General features: G+C 37.0%; 1 protein-coding gene across 1 annotated transcript in view; it reads right to left on the reverse strand.

The window, feature by feature from the left end:
- LOC308691033 (transmembrane protein 132C) overlaps positions 1-12,206 on the reverse strand; it is a gene marked incomplete at both ends in the record, with an annotated part of 249,915 nt that overhangs the window by 54,148 nt on the left and 183,561 nt on the right. Inside the window, one exon of the mRNA XM_081365884.1 lies at positions 7,820-8,003. Within this exon, the coding sequence (XP_081222010.1) occupies positions 7,820-8,003 (184 nt within the window). The remainder of the gene's footprint in view (positions 1-7,819; positions 8,004-12,206) is intronic.

Raw genomic sequence — 12,206 nt, forward strand, 5'->3', positions numbered from 1 at the left:
TAAAAGACATTTGCTGTGCTTTTTTTCTTGTTATTCTCTTCTCTTTCTAGTTTCCCATTGATAAGCTGTGAGAGGTAAATTGGTGAAGGCACTTAGTGTCGATTTAATGCAAACCCATTAAACACACGAAGGGAGAACGGACGCTCAGGTCCCGCCGAGCACATTCCCTCACGCAAATTCAGCTTTAAATGCTTTAATGTACCTCTCGTTTGTTCCAGCAGGCCTGAGAAAGGCAGATGTAAAGAAGTGAGGTAAACAGGAAAACAGGAGAGAACACGGGATACAAAAACAGAGCGCACATATACCATTAGCATTAGCAGGATGCGTTTTTCTCTCTCTCAGATGAATCGTTAATACAACCTACTTTTGTCCTCCCGACAAGCCTTATCAAGCAAAACAACGAAGAACTCTTTTTGGATTATATGCGGAATACAAATACGAACGGGCAGCAATATCTACCAAATCATTCTCTCTGTCTGAATTTCTCTCTCACGGACACGCACACAATTCCATTTCACCGAGCCAAATTGCTGTGCAATGGCCCTGCTTTGAAGGAGAATGCTCGGAAAGCTCTAGAGGTGAAAAGGTGGGAGAGGAAAGGAAAAGAGTGAGAGAGAAGAAGACGAGAGCATCTTGGCAGGTCTTGGCAGTTCTGGCACTGAGACTGATAGATCAGATGTAATTGACAATTAGCTTCATGACACTCTGAATTACAGGCCCCCTAATAGGGCCAGAAACACGAGAAACTTTCCTCCAAAATCTGTTTTTGTGCCGTCTGTGTGTGTGTGTGTGTGTGCGTCAGCCTCATGACCCTCTCCGGTGTGTAATGATTCCACTAACCACGCTGTAATATCCAGGTGAGTCAGCGTTCATTAGGCTATGTGTGTTTGCTCTCCGCTGCAACCCCTTTCTCTGACACACAGAATAAGCGTGTGCTCTTTTATTTACGGCGTGACTCTTGGCTCCATTACTTTGCCTTTTGAAGAATTAGCCTCTGAAAGCTTATAAAAATTTGCGAGTGTGTGTGTATCTGTGCCCTACATTTATTCATCTAGTTCTCATTCTGACACACTCACTGGACCTTCAGATGAGTCCTTACTAAAGACATGAGTATCTCACTTGTGAATAATGTACTTGACAAATAATGGTGTGCATTTTCCCTAGATTCCATAAGGTTTTGTTATAGCAAAAAAGGCATTCCATGTTCTTTTGAGAGAGAATAATTAGAAATGTTAGATGAATATAATAATAAAAGTAATAGAATGAAAAGTAGCTAGTAGGACCATTGAGGTTTTTTTGTGAGTGAATACAAACACAATACAAATTGTGAATACAAAAAACACACATCAATAAAGGGGTTGATTGAAAAATATTAAAAACATTATTAATATTAATGATTAAAATATGAATAATATTATTATTATTAAAATATTAGAATGGGGGGGGGGGTACAGCCACTTTTGATGGGAGGAATATGAGTGTGACCCTTAAATGAGGAGCACCAGAGGGTTCAACATGTTTTTAACGGTTAAAAGTCTAGCTGTAACCACAAACCTAAATATGAATTTATCCTAGTATAATGTAACATATAAATTGACCTACTGAGGTGGACCAAGATTTCTCAAGGTTAAGCATTTCTTTTTACTGACACTTTGCTGTAAAAGAGAAAAAAAAATCATCTTTTCATGGAAAGAGCCTTGTATTACCAGAAGTGAGTTGGAAACAGTAATACAAAAAAGAAAAGTACACAATAAGAGAAAGCAGCAAAAAAAAGTCATTTAAGCACTCCTATGTGTCACAAACAAGTGATCCACCGCTGAGTCATGGCCCTGACAGCTGTAATTATCATTGTTCTTTAATAAACTGTCTACCAGTCAAGAACAATCATAATTGCTTTCCCTATAAATGCCTTCATATAGATTTTCTCTGCGGTATTTTTGACATGCTGAAGAACCTTCGTCTTCCAAAAAGAAAACCCTACCTATTTCTTAATTTGATTACTTTGTTTTGCTCGTACCTCTATCGATTGCATTTACTTTCTGATGGGCTTTATTTTATTTTATTTTTGTGTTGTTGATTGTATTTACAGGGTAAAACGGCCCCTGAAGAGGGAGTGATAAATCTAAGTTGGCAAGGCAACAATGAATAGAACAGTGATCAAAGCCCTTGGTGGACTGTGTGCCTCTGTTAGGCCTGTTAGGGGCTCCGGTCCCTGGAGCCGCCGTCATCCAGGCCCTCGGAATACGACGCTCTGTCTTATTCAGAAACACAAAGGGAGAGTCGGACTATTAAACACTTCGGCAAAAATGCAAAACATCACCATTTACGCTCTCGTTTTAGGACTTTCTTTTTCCGATGCCACTGTTCCCTCCACTCTTTATTTGACCTGTGGGAAACAGCCATTCATCATACCGTATTATTAAAACTAGGCATGGCAGCTCCATGTACAGCCTGTGATAAATATAGACAAGACTGCTCTCTCTCTCTCTCTTACACACACACATACACAAACTCTCTCGTTTGCTTTCTTTCTCTCTCCTCAACCTGCCTTTGCTAGCTCAAAGTAAGCTAATGAGGAAGACGAACAGAGATATAGAGACACCAATATGGCGAGTGTGTGAAAAAACTTGAAGAAGGTGGCATATGAAGGTACGGTTGAGAAATGAAAGGTAATGGCCCAAATGAATTGCTTCAGGCAGGACAATGTTTAAATTTCCTGTCTTTAATTACACTGACGCACCAATCCCAGCAGGTCCAGCCGCTGCTTCAGGCCCCTCTTTCTCAGGGATGTTTTGTCAAAGGAGGCAAGGAAAGCAGTGCGGATGAGAAAATAAGCAACAGTACAAAAATAAAACCAAAAAATATAACAAAAATTATGAGATGAAATGATGTGTAAACCACCCATTTTCCTAAAGCTACCAACGGCGACACCATTGGTTAATCTTTCAGAAGGAGGCTGAAACTGAAGCTCTAAAGTGTGACATGATTGTGAGGTGGATGATGGCGAAAAATGAGAGAGGATGCTTACATATCACTTGTGACTGGCTGATTACCCTGTCTGTGAGATAATGGCCTCTTATCAAGTTTGCAACCTTTCTGCAAATCTGCCAGAATGGGTCAAATTGATGGAAATAGATGGACTAAGTACAAAGTAAACAACTCACCATACAACAAATTCACAATTGAACCTGAAATTACATGAAATGATTTGTGAGCGAGTCCCTCTAAGTAATCACTCTGTTAAAGTTTTAAATCCACCTCCGTCTCTCCAAACTTGGCACCAATGGTGTTTACCAAGGATTTTTTCACCAATGGTCCAAAAAGATGATTACAAATAATAGTTGAATTTGAAGCATATACCAGACACACATAACTGTAATTATTTAATTAATTAAAAAGCGCATAAACATAAGTACTTGACTGGACTTGATATTAATAAATAATATGTAAAATATGAGGATTTAATTTTAACATATATGGTATATATTATGTTCTGTGTAAAAAATACACAATAATGGAAAAAAAATTCAAAAAGCAGTTTGTCTTTAACTTAAATATTGAATTAATTGATGTATTTATACACTTGGAACTCCTATACAAACTAAAATTGACTGAATCATTATCAGCAGTTCTTTACTGTTGCTAACCTTTTATAAAACATTTTCATGCTAATTTTTGTCTGAAATAATATATATAAATATATACATATATAAAATATAAATCATAATAGTGTTACTTATACAAACTTCTAAATGCAATTAAATCATATATCACTTCCAAGCAAATTAATGTGTAATAATATAATTGATGCCACCTATAAAAAGGTGAAAACACATAATTCCACTGTAATACAGAGCTGTGATATCTTCATATTTTATCATTTATCTTACCAAAATACTGATCAAAAATGCAGCAAAATCATTATGTAAATGGAACAGCATTTGTGAAATTGCAAACTGCCCTATTATTTCTATCAGTGTTGTTGTCATTTGAATATTGCTACACCAAACCATACAGTGTTATATTATAGTATAGTATGTAACTGTAAGTTAAAACTATGGAATATCGAAACTGTATAAACATCAAATGGAAAATTAACCACAAGTTTACATTCTAAAAAGCCCAATGCCGCATACAAGATGTTGATTCCTCATTTCCGAAGTCTTCTCTACTGCCCTAATTCGTCATGAAACACATCCATCCCCCTCAATCGCTCGTGCTGTGATTGTCTTCATATCGTTCCATACATCTCCATTGCTATAACCCATTAATCATTCACACAACATGAAACAGTAATCGAAATAAACCACAATACTGCATAAGCAATTCATTTAAAGTCTCCTCTTTGCCCATCTCTCCATAGCAACGGCTCATCGCCGTGCAAATTTATAATTTCAAATACGGCTGCTATTAAGCATCGCACTCCCTCTCTCTCACTCACTTGCCCCGCTCTTGCTATCTTTCCCTAATGTAAACAAACGCAGGCAGACTGGCATTAAGCAGCACAGCTGAAAGCCCCGCCCCTCTCGTAGCTACACGGCCCGCTGGGTATTTCAGCAACTCATTGGAATCTTCAAACAACAAAGATAAACAAGTGTTCCAATTAAGAATTAATTACCGCTCAGACACTCAACTGCTTCTGCTAACTCCACTGGGAACAACACAAACTGCATGAAACACACACGCACATAGCAAGAAAGATAAGATAGAGGGGTCACATACAGAACACATACAGAAGAAAAGGTGAGTATGAAGGCAGAAGGTACGAGAGAGAGAGAGAGAGAGAGAGAGAGAGAGAGAGAGAGAGAGAGAGAGAGAGAGAGAGAGAGAGAGAGAGAGAGAGAGAGAGAGAAACTAAGAAAATGGCCTGGAGGTATCACCGTCTGGGGCTTAAAACACTCTAACAAGCCCAAAGCAGAATTACACAGCACCTCAGATGTAAGGAAACAGCCACACTGATCCAATTTATAACTGGCTTTCAACACCAAAGAGTGGAGAGGGGCGAAATAGCCTCTTTCAGTACATACTCATTGTGGGTAAAATAGCGTCTACACAGCAAGGCAAATTACTGCTAATAGGTCGTATCTCTGCTGGAACTCACCAAGTACTAAAAGCTACTCTGAGCACAAATATGTCCTGTTAAGAGTTTATTTATGGGGTAAATCCACACAGGATGGGTTTTTAAAGTGAGTTTTTGATGTAGAAATGAAATGACATCTGTGGTGCAGTTTATTACTTACCATCACTGATGTATAAACTCAATCTTCTGCAAAAACATTACCTTTATCACACCCTGTACTACATCTTTTCTTCTCCTTTTGCCTATCTCTCTCCTATCTCTCTTTTTTTTTTTTTTACTCTTTTGTGTTTGTGTGTGTGTGTGTGTGTGTGTGTGTGTGTGTGTGTGTGCGTGCGTGCGTGTGTGCGTGCGTGCGTGTGTGCGTGCGTGCGTGTGTGTGTGCGTGTGTTTGTGTGTGTGTGTGTGTGTGTGTGTGTTCTTTGTTAATGATCTGCGTTGGGCCACTTCCACAGGAAGTCCAGGACTCCAGCATGGACTCCTTCATCTTCTGACCTTTTCTGCCTGGAAGTCTCTGAAGTCATATGTCCCTATCTTTCTTTACTGACAGGTACTCAGACAGGAACTCTAACAAGCTCTAACTTTAAGAGGTTTTGACTGAATGTCAGAAAAGATGGAAAGACAAATTGGGGAAAGAGAGAATTTTTCAAATAATAATAATTAAATACATTTATTTTTACAACATTTACAATGTTTAAACATGCATTATTAAACTACATTAGTTAACATTAACTCTCAATGAAAAACACTTCTAAAGCATTTTTGTTTTATTTTAGTTAAATGTTCATTTTAACATTTACTAATACATTATTAAAATAAAAAGGTATATCTGTTAATATTATTAAATGAACCTGAGCTAACATGAACGAACAATAAAGTTGAATTTTTATTAAGTAATGTTAACAAAGGTTAATACATACTGTAACAAATGTATTGCTCATTGTTAGTTGCATTCATGTATTAACAAATGGCACCTTATTTTAAAGGGTTTTCACATTTTAACTTTAGTTATATTTTATATATGTACATAAAAATTAATTTTAATTAATATTTATATACATTTATTTATAGGTAAAATGTTTAAAATGTTTTTAAAAGAAGTCTCTTCTCTACAAGGCTGAATTTATTTGTAACAAAATAGAAGTTGTCACTGTCACTTTTGATTAATTTAATGAATTCTTGCTAAATAAAAGTATTGATTTCTTTTCAAATATATACAGTATATACTACATAGATAGAAACAAATAATCTAGAAAAATGATATGTGATATAAAAATAGTATAACTATAAAATACACTCTATCCTCCTGCCTCAGTCTCTATGACTTTCCCCCACAGTGGAAACAGCCATTCAGCACTGCGAGAGGCTCCATGGTGAGAGCGAGCTGATGGGTGTGTGCTGGAATCATGTACCCCAGCAGGAGAGCCCAGTTTGGGGCTGTGAGAGTCACCTCTCCCCCCTGCTGAACGGACATGTCTCATGGAGCTCCAGACAGCAGGGGATGAACACATGACCTGACCCATCTGAAGGTCAAAACACAAGGGTGATAAAAAAAAAAAGGTGTCTAGGTCGTGGCCTAGTGGTTATAGCAAGTGTTGATGCAGGACACTAAGGCCCACATCATGTCCTGATCCTCTTCTCTTTTCTTTTTCATTATAATTTCCTGTCAACTCAATAATATCTCATCAATAAAAATTGCTAAAATGTAAATGCATAAACAATACCCAAATAAAAAAAAGATGAAGATAAATTAACATTTTCTCGTCTGTACGTAATGCGGTCACAAAAATGGACATTGTACAGTGGAAATTCCTGACACAAGCTTTAACTTTGGACCAAACATACCCATACATCTTCTTGCTCTTTCATCTTCACTATTGACTGCTCATGCTGTATTTTAGAGAGCACAGAGATAGCTGCTGCTTTCTATTTGCTATAAGCGTTCTTTGCGTCCTATGGTTCTGACATGACAAAGTATTGTTGTTCATATCACACAGAACCACAGGAGGCTGCTTGTCTGAAAGACTGACATTCTTCCCTACAGAGCTTAATCCCTAAAACACAGTTCAGGTGGATGATTTTGTTGGATGATACAATTTCATCATCAAATTCAGCACTGCCTGCCCCTAAACAGCATATATCAAAACACAACAAACTGTTGCTGGTTGCTTTATACCAGAGTCTCATTAAATAAGAACTTCGGCTAGGGAACTGACTTAATGTGACTTTTTTTTAAAGGAAATATATAAATAAATAGGAGTTTTGCTTAATTGTCATGAAAAATATGTAAATGAATCATAAAATGCTGCAAGACTAATGGGCAGTTTCATTAAATGGGAATTCCGGCTAACGAAGGGAAACTTGGTGCATGTCCAGGACTAGAATGTTATTCAAAGAATCTAAATGTAATCTAAATGATACAGCATTGTTCTCCAATCAACAAAGCATTTTCAGGACCTTATGTCAGATAAACCTGTTTGAGTTTTCTTTTAGATTAAAGAAGATATGTGTAATTGTAATTTCCATTAACCCTGTTTAAAGGGGACTACATTTATGAAATTAAATAAGATTTCTTTTCTTTTTTTGTTCAACATATCACTGGAATTTCCAAAATTATTATCTACGAATTAAAGAAAAAACAGGGGACAGTATATTGGAGAAGTATTTGGGAATAAACACATATTACCTAAGGACAACGCTAGAAAATATTGAGATGATTTTGTGTGAATGGTGCGTTCTCACCTCAGCGATGGGTACGATACCCTGTAGGTCTCTCTGGCTGATGTAGACAGTGTAGATGACTTCGGCAGACGCTCCAGTGGAGGGATACTCTATCTGCCAGCGGATGGACTGCGATGACCGCAGGTTGATGAAATTGTCAATCTCAAAGTCCACCCACATGATCTCATAGAAGGAACCATCAAGTCTGTTGAGAAAAAGAGAAAGACAGATGTTAGATGAGCGAGCGAGAGAGAGAGAGAGAGAGAGAGAGAGAGAGAGAGAGAGAGAGAGAGAGAGAGAGAGAGAGAGAGAGAGAGAGTCTCGGATAAAGGAAGATCAAAGGCTTTAGTGCTACCACTACTGCCCAGAGACAGATTGTATCCTGTGTTTTGATGTCTATTCACACATCCTCCAGGACAGCAGGGGGCAGTATAACGATTGGCCTCCTACAAAAATCTAGTATAATAAAAAACTGATGATGTGATGACTTTAAAAAGCCCTTGTAACAAAGAGGTCTTTCATGATATAGGCTGCATCCGACTTCTATATAATAAATGAAAAACAGTGTGTGAAAAGAGCAGTAAAAAAGAAAAGAGTTGTCAAAAAGTACCTGAATGACTGTCTACTTCCGACGAGATACTAAAGTACGCATCTAATGGACACTTCACTATCCCACTTTACTATTTCTCAATGATGTGCAATAATTACTGTTTTCTTGGCTCTGTTTTGGGTCTTAATGATATATTTACAATATGCAATAATAAACTGTTTATTAAAGCTGCAGTCTATAGCGGTTAATAAATAGAACTGCATGTGTCTTGCGAAAGAACATTGTAGCTGGAGCTTACTTCTTTCTGTTTGTGTCAATGATGAATCATGCAGGTACTGAGCTACTCCGCAGTGGTACGGTATAAACACTTATTATAAGTGTACTGTAGTGATTCAGGATAAGACAAAAACACGGTTTGCAAAATGGATGCATGATGTACTCACTTATTATATAAATTGTGTACATTTTTAACACAAAAGGTTATGGACTGCAGCTTTAAATATAGCAACCTTTATTAATCTTTATTGTCTGAAATACGATGGGATCATCGCTCTCACCTCAATGGCCTCAATTAATTAATTTATTAAGTCTGTTTTTATTGTTATATTGTGCGAACTGCGATTAGGCTACTTCACTGTCTTCTTGTATTGCTGCTAACGCACTTCAATTTCCCATGTGGAATCAATTAAGTACCTACCTACCATGAGGCCACAGGAAACAGGTTGTGAATGGCAGTAAAGCAGCGCAACTGACACTGGTAGGTCACATGATAATGACAACATGACGAATGTAGTACATTCGATTTACATTCATACTACACACATTCAACATGGTTGTGAAGTAAATACTTATTCAAGATAAGTACCTACCCAGAGAGTTTGCGATTTTAAATGCAGCCATGCTCTTTTTCACAGGTGAGCAGTGATGTGAATTAAAGTAAAAAAAAAGAAAATAATTTTTTTTTTAAATATAATTAAAACTCACCCTTCATGTCATTCCAAACCCGTCAGACTTTCGTTCACTTTCGGAACACAAATAAAGATCTTTTTGATGAAATCTGAGAGCTTTCTGTCCCTCCATTGACAGTCTACGCAACTACCACTTTGACGCTTCAAAAAGTTCATAAAAAGATCATAAAACTAATCCACATGAATTTTAAATTCGGTTTAATCCAAATTTTCTACAAAAAGATTTGATCGATTTATATGATGAACAGAATTAATTTAGGCTTTTATTCACATATTGACATTGATCAGCAAACATAAACAGAAGCTCAACCAAACCTGATTTAAGCGCAAGAACAAACCATTTGCGGAAGCTTAAGCATGCTGCGTAACAGCAATGAACATCACTGGTTCTCGCACATCAAGCGAACATGCTTGAGCTTACGTTTACCATAAATGATGTGTGAGTTGATGAATGTTTATATGTGAACAAAAGCCTACATTCAATCTGTTCAACATATAAAGTGATCCAGTCTCTTCAGAAAATTTGGACTAAACCACTCAGTTCATATGTTCTATGATCTCTTTATGAACTTTTTGAAGCATCAAAGACAGTGGTAGTTGCGCAGCTGTCAATGGAGGGACTGAAATCAAATTCATTAAAAAGATCTTCATTTGTGTTCCGAAAATGAATGAAAGTCTAATGGGTTTGGAACGACATGGGGTGAGTAAATGATGACAGAATTTTCATTTTGGGGTAAATTATCCCTTTAACCAGATAACATGAAATGCTTAACTCTAGGGCTGGTCCGAATACCATTTTTTGAGCTTCGAAGCTTCGGTAGTAATGAACATCGAATATTCGAAGCTTCGGAGAGAGGGTGCTGAACATATTCGTCTCTCTAATAAAGGCAGGAATCTCTATGTGTCTGTTTGTCCGTTTGCATTTTGATTATTTCGACAACCGTTCATCCAATCGACTTCACAAGGGAGTGCAGTGTCGCATTTAGTGCAATATAGATGGATACGCGAGACGCGACACATTCAGAATTAATGAACTTTTAGTAAACTACAGAACAGCGCGAGCGGGAAGCGGCGCACCTCACGCGGCTTGGCTCATGGCTTATATGCTCTGAGAACGTACACTGCACTATAAAACGCACACACACAGGTCTGTTAAATTAAGCAATACTTTTAAGGTAGTCTAATATTTTTCTGACTAACAAATTACTGACACAGTAAAGGGTAGATTTAAATAAAGAAAAACGAAAAAACGAAATTTAAATAAAGAAAAACAAAATTTAAATAAAGAAAAAACAGAATTTAAATAAAGAAAAAACGACATTTAAATAAAGAAAAACGAAATGAAGTTAAATTAAAAACGAGATTAATTTAGATTGATAATAACGGGTAAAAAGGCTAATACAATTTTAATCTATTTTCCACAATGTCAAAGCAACGAGCTTAACCCAAAACACAAGCTCATGCATGCACTTCGGTCCATACAAACTCCGCTGTTCTGCGCTCTAGCCAGAGAACACCCCCGTTGCTGGAACACTTAGGCGTCGGTTCTATTTTTAGCATGCACGCGTTTTCCGCGTGTCTCAGGCAGGCAGTGTGCAAACTCCAACCTGTTAACATGGGAGCCGAAATAAAAACAGACACGCCACGCAGCCAGTCGCCGGCCTTATTCTAGCGCGAATGAGAACCGTTTCACGGGGATCCCAGGTGTGCAAAAAAAACAAAAACAAAAAAACGAATATTCGAATGTCAAATTTTCAAATAGAATAGAACCCACCGAAAGAATATTCGAATATTCGGGTCCAGCCCTACTTAACTCTAACATTAGTCAAATATAACAAAAATCGGATTATTATACTAATAAAAATATTAGGTGATGAATATTTTGTATCCTCATTATGTATAGATTAAATAAATTACTGTATAAGTTTCACTAGAGTGCCTTCTGATTAATGGACATAAAATATCTCAAAAGATATCAACAATTTAAAGGGTTTCCTCTCTGTAATCACATCCACAGTATACTTGAGTGCTTGATCTGCACATGAAATTAGAACAATAGAAGCTCATTAAATAAGATTTACTGTGGGAAACAATAGTAACGGCCAGAGATGGGGGACTCGAGTCACATGACTTGACTCGAGTCGCAAATTTAAGGACTTGAGACTTGCCTGACTAAATTAAGAAAATGACTCGACTTGACTTTGACTTGAGATCCAATGACTCGAGACTTGACTTGACTTGAACTGTATGACTCGAGAATGACTTGATATACATTTTTATATAAATCATCGCAACATCAATTGATGAACAAAATGAAAGCAACGGAACCATTGACGCCAGTCATCAGATTCTGCGCGATTGCGTGACGCTGCACAAGCCCAAAAATAACATACATCGCGATGAGCGCGCTAAACAAAAACATCTCCCAGCATCGTTTCTTTTTGGATATAAACACTAGAAATTGACCATATTCATACAAGAAGATTTGCTGTACGCATAATAACTGGAAAGGGATATCGGACGACCATCACAACCTCGAACAGTCGAACTTCATTCACCACGTCTAAAAGTATGACTTGTTTAACCTGTTTGTTATAGTTAATTTGACTATCTTTAAATCTAGAGAGAATATTGGTCAAAACAGCATGCCTCTTTATACACAATTATGTTTTCAAATGTAGCTTAATGTTGTCAATATTCAAATGATAATTAATGATGGCATATGTTTTGTATTACATTTGCCACATTTCTTTCAAATCATGATTTAAAGCCAAATATGTTGTTCTTTCCAATGACAAAAAACAACATAGAAAACTGTTAATGTTTTGTCGTGTTTTATGTTTCTCTTAAAGCAGGGATAGATGTTATCAGGGGGTTGGGGGCAAAATGC

The sequence above is a fragment of the Scardinius erythrophthalmus genome (genome assembly GCF_964197995.2).
Source record: "Scardinius erythrophthalmus genome assembly, chromosome: 5".
Taxonomy (NCBI): domain Eukaryota; kingdom Metazoa; phylum Chordata; class Actinopteri; order Cypriniformes; family Leuciscidae; genus Scardinius; species Scardinius erythrophthalmus.